The 22,919-nt window shown below is 44.7% G+C and overlaps 1 protein-coding gene across 2 annotated transcripts in view; it reads right to left on the reverse strand.

Annotated features, from left to right (window-relative positions):
• RTN1 (reticulon 1) overlaps positions 1-22,919 on the reverse strand; it is a 215,301-nt gene that overhangs the window by 80,808 nt on the left and 111,574 nt on the right. For both annotated transcript variants that reach the window (XM_072838793.1, XM_072838794.1), the window contains exons 2-3: positions 15,133-15,906; positions 6,549-7,319 (exon numbers count right to left, since the gene is read on the reverse strand). In XM_072838793.1, the coding sequence (XP_072694894.1) occupies positions 6,549-7,319; positions 15,133-15,906 (1,545 nt within the window). The remainder of the gene's footprint in view (positions 1-6,548; positions 7,320-15,132; positions 15,907-22,919) is intronic.

Genomic DNA, 22,919 nt, shown 5'->3' on the forward strand with positions numbered 1-22,919 from the left:
GAAAGCAGGTCATGTTTCTTCCTAGCTTAAAACTCTTTTGATGGCTCCTTGCAATGGTTGGTATAAAGACCAAACTGTGCTCCCTGGTCTGGGTATGAAACGGCACTGCTAACCTTCCAATCCCATTTCTTGTCACTGTCACCTTTGCCTACCATACTCCAGCTATGCAGAACTTTTTTTTTTTTTTTTCAGTTTCTAGAATGATCCCAGAACTTTCCTGCCTCTGGCCTTTGTATTTTCTACTGTTTGGAATTCTTTTTAATTATCTCTTGCCATAGCTGACCACACAGTTTCCTCCTTCTCTCACTTTCCTACCTAAGTGTCACTACCACCAGGTACCCTCTCACTCTCTCACACATCACTCTATTGATTTTCTTTTTAACTGAAACCTCTGTTTCTATAAATGCAAGACCTATGAGAGATGGATTCATGTCTGCCTTGTCAGATTATATTGATAGCATCAGGCATGTAGTATACCTTGTTGGTTGAATCAAAAGAAGGATGAATGAATCAGTAAGGTCTTGCTTTTGCAAGGCTGGCATAATATTAGGTAAAGTTTATTTCATTCTGTATTAGAGTATTTTGTGGGGTTGCAAAGATAGAATCCAGAAGTGCAGAGACTATGAGTATCCCACCCAGACTTTAGTGGAAAGTGAGGTTAGCATTTAAAAGGGGTGGAGAATCCTCTGGAGTCAGTCTTGCCTCTGAGAATTAGAAGCATGTGAATTATATCCTTCAAGATGCATGATTATATCAGCAAGAAAGGATGATTTATGTGAGGGGTACAGGGGCTGGATAGTGAATCAGGATCCATCTAGTAGGGTCATTATTTATTAGAGGTACCATAATGTTTGCCATCTGTGAACTCTATCTCTACAGGCAAGTTCAAGGTTGACTTGAATCCACATTAGGAGCTAATCTATGCTCCACTCTGTGCCCAGGCAAATATACTAGAGACTTAAGGTTTACCATGTCCCCCCAAAATGACATTGAAATATTACAGAGGTATAATAACCATTTCAGATCTATATATACAGCCTGTTGAAATGTCAAGAATATCTGTGCCTAGAAATAATAAGCTTCAGGGCCACCAAGATTTGAAGCAATTCTAATTAAACCTGAGAAGAAAATCTCCCCAGTGTTTTCAAGTCACCATTCAAAAAACATTGATTAATCTTCCAGACAATGCTAACTTTGTAACTACCTCAGAAGGAAAAGCCAATGAGGTTGAGCTGCTTACTGGCAACCTCATTTGGGATGCCTAGGTCAGGAGAGCACCTTCTGTCAATGGGCAAAGTCTCACAAAAAGTAGCTTAATCGTTTCGAATAGTCTAAGATGGAAGACTCAATGTCTCCACCTAAGTCATACATTGCATATGTCCTCACAGAAGCCAAGCTCTACCCAGCAGTTCCTGGTCCATCTTCTTGAAAGCTGGCTCGAGGGCAGCAGCTACAGTGGAAGGGGCCTTAGTCCTTAGGCTGATTCTGAAATCTGCACTGTGAAAGATAGAGACCTTCCAAGAATCTTTACAGCCTGATTTATGAATTCAGTCTCATGAAAGCAAATAAATATGGGACAAAAAGAGGATGACTAGTTTTTAGAATTATAGGAAGAAAAGTACATGGGTCACACTTATTTTGGTTCCCTTCAAATGTTTTAGGACAGAAGTAATACCTGGCATAGTAATGAGAAGCAGTAATAAACATCATAAATGCTAGGTCTATTTAGAAGACCTCCATCTGGTAGCCTTCCTGCAAATCATTCCCCCAAGGAGGACATAAGCTTTTCCCTGCTGCAAGGGGCTGAGCCACAAAGGGAAGATACAGAGACCCGCTTCCCAGGGCACAGGAAGGGATGGAAACAGCTGAGTGCCCCCTCAGTCTCCCTAATTAAAAAATGACATGCCTAGGGCATGTTCACCAAGGTGGTTTTTTATTACAGGTCTGGGCTGCCTAGCTCATCTGCTTACAACCAAAATTCTCTCTAGCACGCTTATTATAAGTACAGGTCTGTGCCCTGATGCACTCTGATTCTGCAGTTCTGGTGCAGGAGCAGAGTGGGAACCTGCATTTTTAATCAGGACTCCAGGAAGTTCTGAGGAACCTGATGCTCTGGCAATACTTTGGGGGCCACTGGCTTAAACCAACATTTATCAGACTGGTGTCACCGGATGCATTCTTGAGAGTCCCACAAAGAGAATTTTCACATTTTGTATTTTTATTTTAATAATATTTCAAATGTTAAGAACATTCTGGGGGTGCCTGGGTGGCTCAGTCTGTTAAGCATCTGCCTTTGGCTCAGGTCATGATCCCAGGGTCCCAAGATCAAGCCTCACATTGGGCTCCCTGCTCAGCAGGGAGCCTGCTTCTCCTCCCTCTACCCCTCTCCACTCCTCCCTGGCCACTTGTGTTCTCTCTCTCAAATACATAAAATATTTTTAAAAATTCTGAATCATTTGGATGATAATTTTATGACCAAACACTGCCACAAGACTTCCACCAAATGTTTACATTCATGTTGTACTTTTAACCTTGTCTCAAGCTAGTGAGTTTTTATTTAGATCCAGACTTGATTTGAATTCATGTCAAAGTGAAGCCCAAATGCTATCTCGTCATTGGCTCAGGAAGGGCACAAAGGAAGGAAAGGAGCAGATTTTGACAAGTAGCATCAACAAATTGCATTTGGAGGGTCTATGGGATGTCCAATAACAGTGGGAAAATGGGCTTGGAGCTCAGGAGAATTCTGCAAAGCCAGAGATTTGGGAGGTGCTACACATAAGGCAGTAGCTGAAAACCTGTGTGGGTGACAGCAAAGAAAGAAGGGACAAAGAAAGACAGGGACAGAACTCAGAAGCAAGAGGGAGGAACTGGAAGGAAGGTAACAAAAAAAGATTGGATAAGAGGTCAGAGAGTGAGGAGTAGAGCAGGAAGGAGTAACACCAGGAAGATAAGGGTGGAAACAGTTCTAAGAAGGAGATAACAGTGTTCATGTGAGTGGACATTGTCCCTGATTTTACCGTCAGTGGAAGCAAGTTACGAAGCAGCCTGTTCATGTGATCTCACTTGTGCCATCACAAGTTATGTATCTGAACACTTAGAGAAAATTTCTGAAAGGAACCAGAACAATAAAACCAAAACAAAAGGCTGTGGGTATCTCTGAGAATTAGATCAGGAGGGTGGAGTAGGGGAACTGTAGCTTTTATTTGGCACCATTTTGTTCGGTTTATATTTATTATTCTAAACATACACTACTTTCTCACTGATGTTTTAACTGGCCAGAGCTATGATCTTAAATTACCAGAGAGGACAAGAAAAATGAGACTAAAAAGAGGCCATTTTAGGGGCAAGAAGGTGGCACTGGTGACCCTTCTCAGGACGGTTACAGGTAAGAATGTGAAAGCTGACTGCCATCGTCTAAAACACTGCTTCTCAGGCTTTGCCAGGCATAGGAATCACTTGTTAGAGTGCAGATTCTGACTCTATTTGTCTGGGATGCAGTGAGATCTAATAGGCTCCCACATAAGACCCACATGACTGGTCCAATATTTTCGAGTTGCAAAGTAAAGAAATCTGAATGTAGGGAGTAGACATGAGTAGGAAGAGACCACTGTTTCCCAAAAAGTGTTCTCCAGAAGATGAACCCCAAGGAACATGTTGATTGAAAAAAGTCCTGCAATTAAGCAGGTTGGGTAAAATAAATTCCACGCAGCCATCCCAATGAGTCACACTGCGTGTCAGTGTTTTATTGAGAATCTCTTTCTCGTCTTTTCACTTGGATGTTCCGGGCAGTCCAGGCTAACCTTGCAGCAGTGAGAACTTAGCTATGCTCTCAGAGTCTGATACTCTTAAGAGGCCTTCCTGGAAGGTGTCGGGGAGCAGAATTACAGGGCAGTGAGGGTTCCGGAGAGCACAGAGGAGGGAAACTGGAACATGACATGTCTCCAGTGCAACAGCACCAGAGCCTCTGAAAGGCAGAAAAACTCCAAAAATAGACCTCATGAGGCCATGCACACCAGCAAACCCTGAAGCTCCTCGACAGTATATACTACAACGCCTTCAGATATTTGCCAGACCTTATTCTAAATAAGTCTGGACCTTTCTCAACTTAGCTTAGCATCAGCAGCATGGCTCCAAAAACAGGGAGATAAGCATACTGTGAATACTTGAACTTAAACGCATTTATACTGCCAGCAGCTTCCGTGGGCAAGAGCGGGCAACCAACCTGACTTCACTGCTGACAGAGTCCTGCTTGACACGAGCACAATCCAACTGCCCAATGACAGTGATGAAGAACAGCCTCGGGGAGGCTGGGCAGCACTGATCCTCTCACCTGCTGAGACGGAGCAGGTGAGACCAGAAGGAACCTCGGAGCTCAAATTACATGCTGGCAGCACTGAGTCATCCTCCCAAGACCTCTGGTGTTTGGCTGTCCCAGAACGGCCTTTTAGACTCCTTTGTAGATAATGCAGCTGAGCAGTCAGTTTCGGCGGGAGACTAGAATTCAAAGGACCCCTCAGTGCAGAGAGCAGAGGTTATTCACCTTGGCATCCCTGAATCGTTTGAAAAGACTGCCACTCACTCCTCTCCACTGTCTCAACTTGGCAGCAGAGGGTCCAAGCCATATGGGACAACTCACGCAGGGGTGAGAATGACACCAGAATTGGCTGCAAGAGATGCTCTGAAGCCTTTGTATTCACAGCTGCAGTTTTCCATGGCCTTTGCCCTTTATCAGACGGCTGGTCACTCTGTCAGTTCCAGCTGTCAGACTTGTCTCTCAGATTTACTGGGGAGAGAAATGGGCCTGCACAATTCTGTTTTCTCCTCATTAGCCTTCCCATGTATTTGCTTTTGAGAATAAACATATTTAAATGGCACTGCACACATGATGACCATTTCAGGGACATTATAGGATAAAATGGAAACACATGTTCATTCAAGTACAGTGATATGAACTTGTGCTCAGCAGGACTCAAGCAAGCTCCATGGCTTCAGGTCCCAAAGGGATGGAAGGTTGTTTGTGCTCATACTATTTTCCGGGGCTCCCCGCATTTTGTAGGGTCCTTCCCCATCACAGTCAGAGTGGTAGCAAAGGAATCCAAAATTGGTTTTAATCTTCACCTTAACAAACATACATTCCCACTTTAAATCTGTCATCAAATATCCTCACTGTTGCACACACTAAATACACGTTAAACTCTCAGGGAAGAGTTATTTGGGAAATCAACAGTCAATTCTATTGGACCCTACATGATGCCACATGTCTAAGCCACCAGCCACCATGCACAGCAGGGTTATCTTTTTATCACATCCCTCTCAGTTTCCCCTGGCCCCGCCCCAGTTCCAATGTGTTAAAGAATTTAGAAGCTAGCTTCTGATCTACAATGGGAAAGATCTGCCCACTATTTTTATATGAAACACTTTAATTGCTACCAATATCACTGAAGTTATTAGCATATACACAGGAAGGAGGGCATACCCTTGAAATAATTTATCCCCAAAGGCAAAATACCTTGGAAGAAGCAAATAAGCAGAGGAGGTGGGTGGGAGGGGAATTTGAATAAAGTTGTGCTTGGAGGGTTTGTTATAAAGTTCTACCTGGGGGGTATAGCTCAGTGGTAGAGCATTTGACGAAAGTTCTACCTGGGTGTTCTGCACCCCGGAACTGGAGAGACATTTCCTCCCTTCACTCAACACAGCCCATGGACTAGGCTGCACAGGGCCTAATTTATTCACTAACTCTGATTCCTTTCCTGAAGTCGGTAATACAGGTGCAGTCAGGTATATGGTAGATGATCTGGAAAGAAGAATGCTACACATTATTCACGTACAGTGTCTGTAAGATAAAAATAAGAACTTCCATTTCTCCTGCATTTAAAGACTTCATCTCAAGGTTCCTTGTGGGAGAAATACAATGGCCAAATTGCAATCATTCCTAAATGATAAGTGACTTTAAAAATTAACTTAGATCTTGCCGAAGAACAAGAAGAATTCTGGAATTAACTTTGGTCCTTGTCCTTCTTGACTAGCCAGGACACCAAAACAACTGGACCGCATCAAGGTCCAAATCCCCGCTCCTTGGGTAAGAGACAGGAAGGTGCTGAGATCCCCGGGCCCACTGAAGAACCTGCGGGGCTGGCGAAAGTGCATGGGTGCTAACGTGGGTTCCAGCCTCTAGGAGGATGGCGCCACTCGCCATCACGGAGGGGTGGGAAGATGGAAGGGAGCCAGCATCCCTTCCCAGGTGAGGAAATGCAACCCTGGGGGGAAAGGAAGGACGCATTCATCCCGTTCAGGAGATCCAGGAGTGTATGTGGGAGTGCTCATTACTGGGCACGGGGCCTCTGCTAAGCCAGCGGGGCCACCTGGCGCACGTGGCTCTGCCACCAAGTCCCAGCTGTGAATCTGATCCTCCCCGACCTCTCCTCTCCATCGTCCCCCCGGTCTCTGGCCATCTCTTGGACCCGCCAGGACAGGGCGACAGGGCTGGGCCTGAACCGCCAGGCTGCCCGACACTTCGGAGCACCCAGGGAGGAAGGCTGTCACCCTACCTTGTTGTTTACTGAGGAACAGCGGAGGGGGTGCCACGCCAGGACCTGGCGGCTCGGGGCCCTTGGTGGCCACGGGGCTTTGGCTGGGACTCTCCGGGTCCGCAGGGTCCCGCTGCGCAGCGGGCCCCTCGGGCGGCGCTGGGGCTCCGTCCCCGTCCCCGTCCCCGTCCCCAGAGGGCAGCTTGGGGCGGCTCTGGGGGGCGGCCGAGGGGAACCGGGGCAGGGGGCCGGGCTCGGCCTGGCCGCCCCGGCCGGCGGTGCCCTCCTCGGCCCGGGAGCCCGGCTCCTCCCGGATGGCGTCCAGGGCGGCCGGCTTCATCGGGGGTGAGTCCTGCTCCCGCTTGGGGCTCTCCTCCGAGGCGGAGGACGCGTCGCACGACTCGATGATGAGCTCGCTGTCCAGCTCGGCCTCGCGCTCCTCCCGCAGGATGCTGTACTGGATGGACGGCGAGGCGGGCGACGGCGGCGGGCCGCCCACGTGGCCGAAGGTCGCGTAGCCCGAGGGCAGCGCGTCCTCGGCGGCCAGCGGGTCCTCGGACACCAGCTCGATCTCCGAGTCCCCGGACTCCGCGCTGCTGGCCTCGTGGTCCAGGGGGCTGGGGAGCGTCGGCAGCCCGGACCGGGCCTTGGCCTCGGGCCTCTGGGGCCCCGGGCCCGCTGGCCTCGGGCTCTCGGCGGTTTCGTAGGACAAGCCCTTTGCTTCTTTAATGGCAGTGATCAGCTCATCCTCGGAGATGCTGCATTTCCCCTGGGATTCTGCGGCAGATGGTTCTGTCGTCCCACGAATGGAGAAAAGAGCCGGAGAGGCACACACGCGGACAGACAGATGGACACAGAGAGAAGAAATAAAACAAAATTCCGTGAGGGGAGATGTTTTCTTGTTGCTCGAGGAACACATATCTCATTAGCACAAAAATAGTCTGTTTCCAGGGCTATGCTGAAAAGGCAGGCCACCTGAAGGAAAAGGCTAATTACTGCTATGGCCCAATTAATCAGTGTTTTGCATACCCTTCTGTCTTAACCTAGCTACTTTTAAAAATGACAAAGCAATTTCTTGGCAACAGCCCCTCAGTGGGTTTATCTATTTCAATGTGACAAGGATTCTGGAAGTCATGGTTTTAATTTCTGACCCCTTATCAGCGAACTTTTCCAAATTCACAGATTGCATCAGGCAATCTGATGTACAGAACCCTCTAATTTGGCCCACCAGTATCAACAAATCTGAAAACCACCCATTACTCCTCATCCTTTCATGTTCCCTCTTTCAATGGATCCTTGTATAGAATCTAACTTCTGAGCTTTACATTCCCCATAAGAAGCAATACCTTTACTCTTTTTTAGTGAAAAGCGTAACAAAGTAGAGCAATAGAAGAGAAAGTTTTTGCCAGTTCTCCTGAACAGGCTGTGCAGATTACCGTAATGCACAATCTCCCTGGGCTTCTAATGGTAGACCCCACTATCATTCTTTTTCCTTTCTTCCCCTCCTCTTGAGAAGAACAAAACCTGAGAGTCACCCCCAGTCCCCTGGGTGAATGCCTGCCTTCTGCCTGATGTTTATCCAGATGGCCTGAAAACTTCACCAGCAATCTTGCTGATATTTCTTTCCCTTAGATGAGATGACCCGGGATCACCATGACAACAGCTTTTGGGAGCTTGGTTTTTCCCTTGTCGTACAGTAGGGCCTTATTTCACAATATCCCAGACAGTGGTCTCTGGCCCTTTTAAAAGCCAGAAATATTTTTCATTTCTCCAAAGCTTTGATGTCACTGATTTGGCAGGGGGAAGGGGAGCAGACTATGGCTAGGTAATTTGTTGCTTTAGGATTGTGGGAGAACCCGATAGACAAAACATTTTAGATTTGTCTAATTCTTTATAAAACAGCATTGATTTTATCCTTTATCCACGCAGCATTCATTCATCTATTATTTATTGAGAACCTACTGTGTGTTAGGCTTTCTTCTAGGCATTTGGGACATTTAGTGAATGAAACAGGTAACAAAATCTCTGCTTATATTCTAGTGGAGGAGAACACAATACATAATTATATATAGTAAATGAGTAAAGTTTATAGTAGGCAAGATGTTAAGTGCTGTGAAAAAAAAGGAGTAGAGTAGGGTAAAGAGATCAGGAGGGTTGGAACAAGGTGGGGATGAATCTGCAATTTTAGATAGGATAGTCAAGATAGACCTCACTGAGAAGTAACCTAATTCATCACATAGGGAGGCAAGAGAGTGGCTCAGGACAATAATCAGAGGAAAAAACATGCCAAACAAAGGGAGCCAATAGTGCAAAGGCCCAGAGGTGGGAGTTGCAATGATTCCTGGGTATCACAAGGATGCCCAACGGGTCTGACCAAAGTCCTGCTTGTACAACATTCCTAGCTGACCATGAAGGCAGCAGGCCAGGCCTCAGGCTCAGAGGGCTACAAGGGGCCCCGTGTGCAAGATGGCCTGGTGCTATATGGATCAGGAGACTGGCTAGTGTCCACTCATTTTCTACAACTAGGAGACCTGAGTGGCTTTGTATTTGTTTGTGTGATGATTTGATTACCATCTGTATCTTCACCCTTCTCCACTTTCTTTCACCCCCAGATTGAAAGCACCAGAAGGGCAAAGGGCAGCCAACATCTTTTTGTTCACTGTCATATCTCTAGGACCCAGTGCAGGAGCTGGCTGATGTGAAGACTAGCTGAAATCTTTAGAACAGTGGTTTTTTAATCATGTGCTCAAAACTACCCTCAGAAATTCTGCCTTTGGGATCCCTGGGTGGCGCAGCGGTTTGGCGCCTGCCTTTGGCCCAGGGCGCGATCCTGGAGACCCGGGATCGAGTCCCACGTCGGGCTCCCGGTGCATGGGGCCTGCTTCTCCCTCTGCCTGTGTCTCTGCCTTTCTCTCTCTCTCTCTCTGTGACTATCATAAATAAATTTAAAAAAAAAAAAAAAAAAGAAATTCTGCCTTAGTCGAAGAAAGTCTGAAGGGGCCTACCCATCGTACTTTATAACTCAAAGGGTAATTCTAATAGTCACCTCTAGTTAGGGTTGGTAGATTTGGCAAATAAAAATGCAGGATATCCAGTACATTTGAATCTATGCTAAACTATGCATGTTTCAAGTGTATGTATGTCCTGTGAAATATTAGTATTTTATATGGCAACCCTACCTCCAGTTGAAAAATACTGAGAGCATTTAGAAAAGGCTCCAGAATCCTGTTTCACTTACACAAGAGGAAGGATGGTATCGGGCAGCTGTGGGATGTGGGAATGGAAGGGCATGATATATTTCATCTTGGGCAGGTGAAGGTACTACTCTGAAAGGGATCCATCCTTATTATGAGTCAAAAGCTTCTCGGTAGAAATTATACAGGCTGTCCTTCGTTCTTCATGGGAACCAAAAGTATAACGAAGTACCAGGAGGAATTGGAGGGAAAACTAAAACAAAATAGAAGTTCTTATACTCTCAGTTTTAAAATTGATGGGCCTCTAGCTAAGATATTGGGTCTTATGCGTCACGACTGACACAGCAAAGCTAGAAGCTGTCAACAAAAATACTTGAACAGATTATGAAAACTGAGAAGGTTAGAACTGCCCTGCCTGGGGAGACGGGTTTGCTGCTGCTGCTAATTATGATGATATAATTTAGAATGACAAAAGGGAAGGTGAACAGGGGCCAGTTTACCAAGTTGCAGGTGCCACCATCCAGCTATGAAGGATACTGCCATTCGGTCTCCCCTGTATTCCTGGCTCAGTCATCACTCATCACCCAGAGGGATCATTTGAAAACATATATCTGTTTTTTTTTAATTTTTATTTATTTATGATAGTCACACAGAGAGAGAGAGAGAGAGAGGCAGAGACACAGGCAGAGGGAGAAGCAGGCTCCATGCACCGGGAGCCTGACGTGGGATTCGATCCTGGGTCTCCAGGATCGCGCCCTGGGCCAAAGGCAGGCGCTAAACCGCTGCGCCACCCAGGGATCCCTGAAAACATATATCTGACCCTGCCACCCTTCCCTTCCTTCTCCCCACTCTGGCCACAGTGACCTTGCAGCTATTCCTTGAACACACAAGACATGCCTAGCTCCAGACCTCGGCACTGGCTGTCACCTCAGCCTGGCACCTCTTCCTTGGGTATGAAGGAGCATTATTTGCTCCTTCCCCCACCCCATTCCCTCCCAGCCCTCAACAGGGAGAAGCCTTTCCTCACAACCACCCCCATCACTCTCTTACATTGTATCTTGCTTTATTTTTCTTCATTACCATTACAAATACCTGATACTATATTATACATTTATTAACTTGTGTGTAAGTCTTCCCAACAAGAATGCAAGCTCCATGCAAACAGAAATCTTGTTAGGTTTCACTGTATCCCCAGTGGTGATGGGACAATGCCTGGCACGGAGTAAATGGTCAACCCAAGTGAAGGGATAAATGAATGAATGATGTCTATTCCCAGATTAAAACCCTCCAGTGGTTTCCCATTGCATTTGGAACAAAACCCAAATTCTTCATCCTAACATTGGAATCCCAGCCCACCTCTGCAGCTCTGTTCTATGCCATATTTAACCTTTGCTCCTTTAAAAATTAATAAAAGGAAATCTCACTAATGTAGAGTCCAGAGGCTAGATGAGGGTGCTATACCACTCAATGCCAATTACAGGAAGAACTATCAATTACAAACCTCAATAGAAGAATCATCAATAGGAAAGAATGATCACTTACAGGCCCCAAAACAAAAAGATGTATATGAATCTTCTAGGAGAAGCTGATTACCTCTGCAACTCAGGCAATGAAAAATCATCATCACCCTGAACTCTTGCTTTTCTCCCATGGACTTGCATTCAAAACAATCCCTCCCAACTTCCTTGGTCTTATCCATAAAACAATGCTCCTCTCCTTTGTTGGACTTGCCTATGGGTTTACCATAGATAGCATGTCCTGAATTGTAATGCTCTGCTATTCCTCAGTAACCAATGTTTGTTGGCAAAATAACTGTTTATTTTTAAGGTTAATACTTCTTTGCACCATCTTTCAGTTCCCAAATAGTATAGCCTTGGGACCTGTGCACTTGCTTTCCTCTGTACTTGGGTCCTCTTTTGACCCCTTCCTTTGAATTGTGAGCTCCTTCTTCTCATTCAGATTTCGGGTCACATGTCACCTTCTCAGAGAGGCCATCCTTGACCCCTTCACACTCAACACTCTATCGATCCTTCTAGTAATCAGATTGTAAAATTTCAGATGCTGCATAATTGATTTACTTCTTATTGCTTATTTCTTACTAAGACAAGCTGGTTTAATATTGACCTCTTAATTACTATCCTTTCTGAGGCTAACATCTTTAAGAACATCCATGACCACCATAACATACATCTAGGCATCGTGTCAGAAACAACGTGGTGCCAGTCGGCCAATGGTCTGGTGTGCATCAGGACACTGAGCATGTTTTCCTAGAGTGCTTCACTTGTATTCATGACTGATCTTTGCTGAGAAGAAACTTCCAGTGTGTAAGCTGTAAGAACTTTTGCCTCTGTACCTCAGAGTGTATTACTAACATGATGAAAATAGTTCAGTACTTTGGAGAAAATTACAAAATGGAATAACCTCCTGGAATTGAAGGAAATATATTAGACTCCTTGCTTAAGCTTCAGGGTCTGTGGCTAAAATTATTCTAAATGAGAATTTCTCCTGATTCATAATTCACATAATTAGAATGATTAGAATTAGATAGATAATTAGAATCATTATTACCAGAATGTCACATGCCCAGAGTGCCAGGGGCTCACAAGATGGGGAGGGAACTAGGGTAACCTCTTAGGATAGAAAGAACAAAGAGAAAGGCCTCAGTGACAAACTAATTCCTCCTAGCTTTCCTGTTAATTTTATTCTTACCTGTTGTCATTTGACTCAGGTGTTATGACGTGAGGCATGTGTGGAGAGAGGAGCTGAACATGGGAGAGAACTATGTACTGGGTCTTGACACTTTCTCTTTCTTGAATATACTTTACTTGGAATGTTTATTTGGAGGGCAGGCCAGGTGGCTCCACGGTTTAGCACCACCTTCAGCCCAGGGCCTGATCCTGGAGACCCAGGATTGAGTCCCACGTCGGGCTCCCTGCATGGAGCCTGCTTCTCCCTCTGCCTGTGTCTCTGCCTCTCTCTCTCTCTCTCTGTGTCTCTCATGAATAAATAAATAAAATATTTTAAAAAAAGAATGTTTATTTGGAGCAACTACAGAAAAAAAATGCCTTTGCCCTAATTCAATGCTGTTAAGTGGACAACCCAAGGTCATAAAACTCCAAGATCATGTCAGCCAAATCTGTCTTTGTCGTATCTTGAAGTTGCTCCAAAACCCCAATGGGCTATGGTTACCAAAACAAAAAAAGGAAATTTCTTAATAATCCCTAAACCCTATATCATATCAGGTCTTTCTCATCAGCTCTGCAAACTGTATTTTTTACATTAGGCATGTGTCATGTAAATGAATGAATGTGCTGGAGCATTTCATGCTTCCTGGAGACTGCCTGCAGTTCTTCTAAAGTGACCACCAGACAACCCTGTAGGTTGAGAAAACATGACTGATAGTATAGCTTACATCTTCAGAGCATTAATACCTTTATGTCATTGAATAACAGAAGGGTTTTATGATGCATTATCTTGAAGACCACAAGGAGGCTTCAAGACTCAGGTAAGTCCCTAAATCATTTTGTAATCTGGGACAAGTCACATCTAATTCACTTGGAGCCTCAGTTTCCTTATTTGTTGTCACTACTCAAATCTCAATTTATATCCCATGGAAATTCACTGTGGCCTCACACCTCCATGTCCTTGAACCTCCTCAAAATAGAAAGCCACCCTCCCTTTTACCTGGTTATTTCCTCCTGCTCTGCTGACCTGGGACTGCTGGATTCCCAATGCTCCTCAGCGCTCTATGTCTCCCTCTCTCAGAACACAAATCACACTGGAGTGTGACTATTTCCTTGGTCATCTTTTCTACCGGAAAGCAGAAACTGGTGTTTTGTTTGTTTGTTTGTTTCAGTTCCAGCCTCACCAGTACCTCGTAGAGTGCCTGACCAAAAGAATGTATATAGAACGTGTTTGTTGAGTAAATGAATGAATTTGAAAATTAGGGATGTGGTGCAGTGGATCTTTAAGACCCTTGGAGCTTTATAGGTGAATGAATCTGAGATCAGGCTAGGGAAGGGAAGAAATTGATTCTAAAATCTTTAGGGAAACAGGACTGGAGGGACTTCCATTAAGTCCTCTCAACACCTGCGCTTACTGTATTATCAGGATTTAGAGCAATCACTCCTAATAGGCTTTGGATCTGTTTTAAGACTTCAGTAAAAGCTCTTGCACCTGACTACTGAAAATCAATTTTTGGATATAGGAAAGATTTGTAAATCACTTTTGACTAGGGTAGGAATGCCAGCCACTGGAAGAAGGGGAAGATCCAAGAACCTCTCATTATCTTCTCCATCCTGATGCTTCCTGAACATTGAAGAGAGGTAGAGATGTAAAGGCTCCACCTTTGCCACCTGGGGTGTGGTGGTACAGGGTAGAGTGGGGATGCTCCTGCTACTACCCTGACCCCTCACCTGGGTACAGGAGACCCCTTTGTATTTGAGAGGATATACTGAGTGTGGTTTAACTCCCTGCCTTGGGTCACAGTAGGAGAATTTTCAAGTTGAAAAAGATCAGAGCTTAGTGAATTCTGAAATTTTTAATTCTAATCAAATATATTCCCTATGTTTAAGAAATAAAACTGAGGGTCATTTGAGTGGCTCAGTCAGTTAAACATTTGCCTTGGGCTCAGGTCATGATCCCAGGGTCCTGGGATCCAGCCCCAAGTCCAGCTCCCTGCTCAGCAAGAGAGTATGCTCCCTCTCCCTCCACCCCTCCCCCTGCTTGTGCTCGTGCACTCTCTCTCTCTCTCTCTCTCTCAAATAAATAAAATCTTTAAAAAGAAATAAAAAATAAAACTGTATGCAGAACTTCAACAAGGTAAAAAGACAAAAAATGGCTCCACTGAGTCAACTGAAGGACAAAGAAGAGTATCCTTTTTTTAGGTTTCCTCTCACTGCTCACATCCCCCTAAAGACCCTGATGTGCACCCCAGCCCCTTCTTCATTGTACATACTTGGAGCTAAGGCAAGGAATGTGCAATGCCCTGTCCCAGGTGGCCCAGCTGGTCCAGGGAGGACAGGCAGAATGCTCTCTCTGTGATGTCCTCCCCAGGAGACCTGGAAGTCTGAATGGGAAGCTAATCTAGAAGCAGGCAGCACCTCCCTCTCTGCTCTGATTGGTAGAGTCACATGAGAATTTTCATGTTCCAGTGTATCATCTTTCTTTACCTCTCCCCTCAAACGAGGAAACACCTTACAAGACAAATCTGATAGAACTTTTAGGAAAACCCCAATCTCAATCTTTGTACCACGGGCACAAGGCCGAAAAAGATGTATGTTAATTAAATCAGTTAAACTGAGCCTTAAAGGGATCCTATAGTAAAATATTTTGAATGCAGATTCACATCCTATAATATTCAGATCTCCCTATCCTGCGTTTTCCCAAGGCAGGGAATACCATTCCCTTACCTGTCCCGGAAGACGGGGGTGTGACTGATCCCGGGCTGTCATCTTCAGGCTCCGAGACGGTGACTGTGGGGACCGTGTCAGGACTTGGTTTCAGACAGACATCTTGCTTCTCGGGGGTTTCCTCTTGGGTCGCAGTTTCAACAGAAGGTTCGATTTCGGTCAGCGTGATTTTGACAGGGGCAGTGAGCAGAGGAGCGCTGTGCTGTTCTTCAGAGAGATCATCGATATAAGGTGCAAATGTTGATTCTTCAAATAAATGGTCCTTGAGGATTTTTCCCTCCACAGGAACTGGTTTCTCTGGTTCACGAGCCTCTTCGGATTTTGTCAAGATTCCAGTGTCCTTCGTCTTAAAGTCCGAGCCTTTCTCTTCCAGTGCGGGGTGACATTGCTCCTGATATTTCGGCTCCTTGGGCCTGGTTATGTCAATGTATTTATAGGCTTCTGCTTTCATCTGGTCCAGGGGGTCTGCTAAGATTTTGTTCACTTCCGTGGACTCTGCAGGAGTCATCTCTATTCCAGAATCAGAACTAAATAAGCCACGAGGCTCTGTCCCAGGCACATCTGGTAAGGCGGGCTCTGGGGTACTCAACTCCCCAGGGCTCTCCGAAGTGGTGACTTGGCCATTTTCCTTCTGAAGAATTCCAGTGAAATACGTGGAATCCTCCCGAGGTGGGTAACAGATGTTGGAAATCAGAGATGTGTAACACGATCCTTCCCTGTCCTTTGACGCTGTTGAAAAGGTATGATCCCCGGCCCTGGAGACATCTGCCGCACCTATGAATCAAAACAGCAGCAGACAGTGAGTGGGCGTCTGGCTTCCCGTCTCTCTCCTGCCTCACCCGCCACCCACCCCGGTCCTGGGGAGACACGGCATCCTTTCTCCTGAAGCCCTTGGACTTCCTCAGAGCACACTCATCATGTTCATGCTCCTTGTCCCCCTCTGGGCCCACAGCACAGGTGGTTTCCTGGGAGCAGAGCGCACAGGTTCACGTAAGCTGTCACACTCAGAGAAGCTCGGGGACAGACACCCGAGGAATGGAAAGCTGAATTTTCAAAATCTACTATCTCCTTATACAAGGAACTGGTCCTTCAGGGTATTACTCAGCAGAATCCCTCTTTGTATCTCAAGTATTACTGGCTCTTTAAACACAGCTGGAAATGTGGGCTTGTTCAAGTCTATAAATGCAACAGTGGGACAGCTGAGTGGGGGAACGGGCTGCTCTTGGAGACTCAGAGAGCTGGGAGAGGCCCCCAGAGATGCTCTGGCCTGGCCCTTTCAGGCAGGGACATCTGCTTCTCCTGGACTGGTGCTGTCCCTTCTTTTTGTAAAGGTCCTCAGAGAAAGGGACCCCTCGTTTTCCACTGGCCTCATCCCCAAGGGGTATCACCTTAATAAGCGCTTCCCTCTTTCTTCAGTTTTCCCCTCATTTTGTTTCCCTCCTCATTCACCTACCTACCCCCCACTTTCTATCTTCCAGTGATTTTCAAAACAACCCACTGGGAATTTTTGGGTTCCACTGGTGGTGCTAAGGGCAAAACAAGTTTCTAAAGTTTGAGTCTATGCAATGCTTTCACCTGGCCTCTATTCTCTTCGTAAACCAGCCAAAACATTTTGCTAATAGCAAGCAAAATTATAGAGGGAAGCCTCTATAGTCTTTCTCTGCTATAAAATGCTGCCAGAGGGGAAGAAAACTAACATTTATTGAGGCCTTATCAGGTGTTAAACAGTGGGAAGTTATCTAATTCTCACAACTCTTCTGTAAACCGAGCCCCACACTCTCAACACATCACACAAATACACACACACAAACATGCACTAAGCCCTTAGGATATACTCAAAGAATATTCCAGGGCATCAATTCATAAAAGTAAAAAAAAAAAGTAGTAGCAATAATAATAATATAATAATAATAATAGCTAATATCTAAGTGCTTGCCATGTGTCAGAGATAGTTCCAAGCATTAAATTAATATTAACTCATTTGATCATCAGAGCAATCCTAGAAGAAGGGTACTATCATTAGGCACATTTTACAGATAAGGAAATCCCAGCCAGGATTCAAATCCAATAGATCTCAAAGTTAGGAAACATTCCCTAATACTCTTCACACCTCCTTAAGTCACTTTGTGAAGTTTTCTTTAAAGTAATTTTGAATCAGTTTTATTACAAACAAACTTGGCTTTTGTCTTTTCCTAGCTCTCTTCTTGGTTACTCAAGCCACTGCATATCTTTGAGGAATGAAAAAGCGCAACGCCTCCAGCATCTCCCACCTTGCACCTGCTGTTTTCCTTCCTTAGAGATCTCTTCCCCCAGATACCTGCCAACCTGACCCCTTCACCACCAAGTCTGCTTAAATGTCACCTTCTTAAGGAAGATGACCCTGACTACTCTCTCTCTCAAATTGCAACTGGCCCTCCCCTCCCTACCCCCCTGGCAACCCTGTGCTCTCCTACCCTTCTCTGTACCTTTTCTTTTTCTCATAACACTAGTCTCCTTCTACAATACGCTTAATTAACCTATTTATTGATTCCCTATTTATTGATTGTTGAGGTGTGTTCTATGAGGGCAGTTTTATTCATTAAGGTAGCCCGACACCTAGACCAGGGCCTGGCACATAGTAAGTACTCCAATACTTGCCAAATAAAAGAAGGTAATTTTGAAGTTCAGAATAAAACCCAAATAATAGGATTGTGTGAGAAGACAGGTTGGAAGTATTTTAAAGTTTCTTTCACCATATGGGCTCAGTCCATAGGTAGACTTCACTGTAAGCAAGGGGAATCAATCCTGAGGTATTTCGCCACAGACATCTGGACCTTGGGATTCTCTAGCACAATTCTCTGGAAGTACTTCTATGTATTAGTAAGTAATTAGTCACCAGAAAGTAAGGAGGGTCTTGCCCAGGGATATAATGAGCCTGGCAGTGTGGAGAGTGGGGAAGAGGATGCTCTCCTGGAGAATATGTAGTAGGTGGTGTCAAGGGCTGTGGCAGAGTCGTTATCATTCAGCTCCCACCTCAGGGCTCCTGGCCCCGACCACCTATACCTGGCACATGGCCCACAGTCTCCTGCCATCAGTTCTCCTACTACACCCAACTGTCCAATACACAGCCACTGGCCCCAGGGCTCCACCCTGTCTCACTGGGAAATCCTTAAATTCTGCAGCCGGGCATTTGAGATGATGTGAAGGCCATACCTTCTCACTCACAGTTCTGTCTTGGCTGCTCCTCTCACTTAGCCTCCACTCCGGGCACACAAAGCCCTTTACAACCTCACACTCACTCCGTCAGCCCTTCTAGACCTGCCTTCCACTCGCCAGTTCAAACTCTGAGCTCTGGCTAATATAAACAACCATCACATCCCCAACACTTTATCCTTCCAATCTTCACATCCAAATCTCTGCCTCAAGCCATTAAATATAAGTAGCTTGAAATGCTTCCTCCTCCACAATGAATTCGCTGACCACATCTGTCAGGATGTGACCCCTTCCCATTGTCCTCCTTTCTCTTTACCGTTGCAGCTAATTTATTCTGCTTATGCAGTATGTGTCCATGTCATGTCCTACTAACCTGCCACCTTCTGGAGTTTGAGGCTCATGTCTTGCACGCTATAGCACACATAGTAGGTACTTGATACAAAATGAATAAATGAATGAATGTACCAATCAGTCGGTGAGTAGACTTACCCTACACAGCTACTGAAAACAAATTAGAACTGATGCAAGTTACAAAGAGGATGTTTTTAATCTGTCATGTGAAAGAACAGTCTAGAATTAGAGTTATTCCGCAAGATGATGGTGCTGTGTCTCAGGAATAAGAGTGTTTTAATCCCCCGGGGCACTCAGATAGAGAGGGGCCCAGCACCTGTCTAGGCAGGAGCAAGCATTTAATGGGAGACTGGATAACACAACTGCAGAAGTCCCTTTCAAGCTTCTCTGACTTTTACACTGATTGGCTGCCGCCAGAGTCACACACAGCCTCCTTTACTTCTTATCCCTTAACCTATAAAAGAGACTCAATATAATTTTCCCCAAGGTGATGCCATAAAGAATAGAGGCTTCCCAGACATATAATGATAACTCAGGGAATGGAATCTGGGGTACATTTACATTATTTGTGAGTCTATAAGTAGAATCAGTAGTTAAGAAGAACTCCTACCCCTGAAATTCTTGTTCTGTCAGCTTCGTCTTGCTCAAAGAGCCCAGCATAAAATTGATAGGACCCTGTTGCCATACTCTGCACATACCACCAACTGGAGGAAAAAGAACAAAGCCATGGAGAACCTGGGTGGCTCCATTGGTTAAGCATCTTACTCTTGGTTTTGGGTCAGGTCAGGATCTCAGAGTCGTGAGTTCGAGCCCCGCGACCAGCTCCATGCACTCGGTGGGGGGTCTGCTCAAGATTCTCTCTCCCTCTGCCCCTCTGCCTGCTCACACTCACTTTCTAAAAAAATTAATAAAATCTTTAAAAAACAAAGAAGAACAAAGTCATTTGTATAAACCACACATTTTAGATGGGACCATGTTAGGATCCTCATAAAATCAGCAACAAATAATGTCCCATTTTCTTACACTGAGCTGAATATCCTGAACACTTCTCTTCAGTCCTAACTTACTGAAATGTGTATACATTATATAGTGCCTGTTAGATAGAACTCGAGAAACTAGAAAGTCCTTCTAGACCGTAAATTATGTGAGGGCAGAGTCTCGTGGGATTGTTAGAACAGAGAAGTGGAGCTGAGCCTCAAGGCTCAGGAAAGCCAATTAATTCTTGTCAGCACTTCCTGCAGAGCTGCCCAATGTGAGAACTGAGGCAGAGAGCAAAAGCCAGTGGCCCCAGGTTGGAACCAATATTGTTACATTGTTAAATACAAATCCACCAAATAAAAGCGCTTTCCTTGTCTGGGCTAGAAATGACTACTTTCTTTATATAACCAAAGATTCCTTGGAACTGACTTCCTCATTCTCTTTGGCTGTTTCCTTGGCCGTCTAGAAGTTTGATCTGGGTGGAGGCAGATGTACATCGAGAGTCAATGTGTGGATCTGCAGATGCTCTCTCAAGAGGCAGCGGCGAGACCAGAGGGCACAGTGAATTCAGTTTCCTGAATGCATTTAAAATGGGATTGAACCTTCAATCTTCAGTTGATGCCTGGCAACTGGGTGGCTCAGTGGTTGAGCGTCCGCCTTTGGCACAAGTTGTGATCCCGGGGTCCTGGGATCGAGTTCCGCATCAGACTCCCTGCAGGGAGCCTGCTTCTCCCTCTGCCTGTGTCTCTGCCTCTCTGTGTGTGTCTCTCATGAACAAATAAATAAAATCTTTAAATAAATAAATAAATAAATAAATAAATAAATAAATAAATAAAATTTCAATTTACAAGTAGGTTTTTAGGAATGTGCTTACAAAAACAAAACAAAAAAACCTTCACAAACCCTGAAGGACTCTCATAGGCCACTATTTCTAGCCAAAAGCTAAGTGGAAGAAGAATGAAAACAAGCTCAAACTATTGTCATTGGATCACATGTGTGGATAAAATCAGGCTTTTGTGTCTACTCATGTCCTAGGTCAAAAATACTAATAACGAGCTAGACAAATTCTGGGACTTCATAAAAGGTGAGTGTTTTATTTTATTTTATATTTTTGATTCCCTGGCAGTACTAAGGAATGAGGTGGTAAAGACAACTTGCAGAAGATGGTTTTACATTCTCCAAGGAAAGTTTCAATCCTAAAATCCTTTAGTTCTTAAACTCTGACTCATCCTCACATAATTGAGTTCCTTGAATTGGTGGCCTACAGCTTAGTTTTGTAACTATCGGTTGGTTACAAACTACATACAAGACTATGGGAGCCTCTCTGTAAGTCAGTTTATTCATTTTAAAAATGTGGGCAGGAAAAGCTCCTCTTGTATTGGCTGTTAGGAGGATTAAATGACATAATGCACTTAGCTCTGTACTGAGCATATGGTACACACTCAATAAATGAGAGCTATAGATTTTATTATTACCTCTATTTTCCAAAAAGGATACTAGCCATTTGCAACACATTCCCACCTGCCTATTAGTTTGGTACTTTATCTGTAATGAGGTGCGATCAGGAGTTAAATCTAGACAAAGCACACTCATGTTGCACTCTGGGATCTGCCTTAAATGCTCAAGTCCCCAGAGAGCAAGGCCATGGCTGTCTGCACAGCATCATGAGCAAGTGGTTGTTCCTTAAGTACTTTTTAGTGATGCAACTGACGTAGATCCTGCTGTGCATGTGGTGATGTCTCACTTGAATGTGAACAGTTGAAACTTACCAAGAGAATAGACAAAAAAGGAACAGAAGTATTCAGTGTCTATGGGTGAGGTTTCTCCCCTTGTGGATAGACCTCATTCTGACTCCTCCCGGTTAAGAGAAGGGATTTATGGTTTAAGATGATACTTTATAACTCAATAAAGCCCCCTTACTGCTTTGAAATGGAAACAGAGAATGCCAGAAAGAAAGACTGATGACACCAAAAGGTTTTCTCAGCACAGAGGTAGATAGGCTCCATTAGAGAAATCTGGTTTAAAATATTTTTTTAAAAGGGGGGGGGGGTAAAAAAAGAAAAATCTGGTTTACCCTTCTCTCTGGATTAAAAACAAAACAAAACAGAAAACACCAATGATTGTTTGTATAGAGCCAATACTTACAGATATAAGGGACATTAGTCCCATTAAATTGAGAAATATATTTTTAAAAGGGGATATGGTAAAAAAAACCAAACAAACTGGAATGGCAGTGGGGGTGGAATGAGAGATACACATTAAAATTCAAGAATTAAAGGCCAGAAGCAGTGACCCGGAGTGAATCTGCATTCATTTTTCCTTACAATCATTTGCCCTTAGGCTGCCTGTGTGATGGATGGCTGTAGCCTGCACCGTTTAGGCTGTAAGGCTTTTTCCCTGAAACTCCCACTCATCTTTTCTGAGCACTGAGATATCAGCAGGCCCACAGTATGGAGGCTGTGACACATTTGACAACAGAGCCATTTATGAGGGATGACTATGCCAGGGAGGCTCCGGGAGCCTCCATGTCACCTAGAAAACATTCTCCTCCTGAAATTAAGTGGTATGTGATTTAACATAAAAAATGGGTGTTGAAAAATCCAGGTATATCCATTCTTTAAAATTTTATCTATGTGATTAGTTATTAGAGTACAAAAAAGAAAAATGAGCCTGCATTCTCTAGCAAAAGACGCTAAGCCAAAGCTGATGGCAAGTTTGGGGTTTAAGAATATGAGTAACTACTCTTTCTTTCTCCAATTTCCTGCCTTATTTAAAGCTTGCCTGTCAGGATAATAGATTTAGCTGTTGAGATTGCAAAATTAATGTTTAATAAAAAAAGATTCAGCAAGTTTTGGGGTTTTTGTCGGTGTCCCCCCCCCCCCCCCCCCCCACCATATGAAAAGCCAGGACTTGCCCTGCCTGTGGAGTTTTCACTTTAGCAGAGGGAAAAACCTGGCCTGGCAGACAAACCACTGTTTAAGTTTCTCTGACAGTTCTCAGTGGTGCCTTGGAAAGCATAAAGCTGCAGAGCACAGAGATGGAATGGGAGTGGAAATTCTGATGAGCTTGGAAGTGTGGGATATATTTTGTCTAAAGGTGAAAATGTGATTCTATGACGTTCTTTGGGGGACAATCATGTTTGGGAGGAAAGAGGAGGTAAACATTTATAATTTCCTTAGATCTTAAGAAAAGGTTCCTAAAATCCTACATGGACTTCCTACAGCCTGCCTTTCTAAATAGCTTTACTGTTTTGCAATTCACAAACC

Source organism: Canis lupus, chromosome 9, assembly GCF_048164855.1.
Source record: "Canis lupus baileyi chromosome 9, mCanLup2.hap1, whole genome shotgun sequence".
NCBI classification, from domain to species: domain Eukaryota; kingdom Metazoa; phylum Chordata; class Mammalia; order Carnivora; family Canidae; genus Canis; species Canis lupus.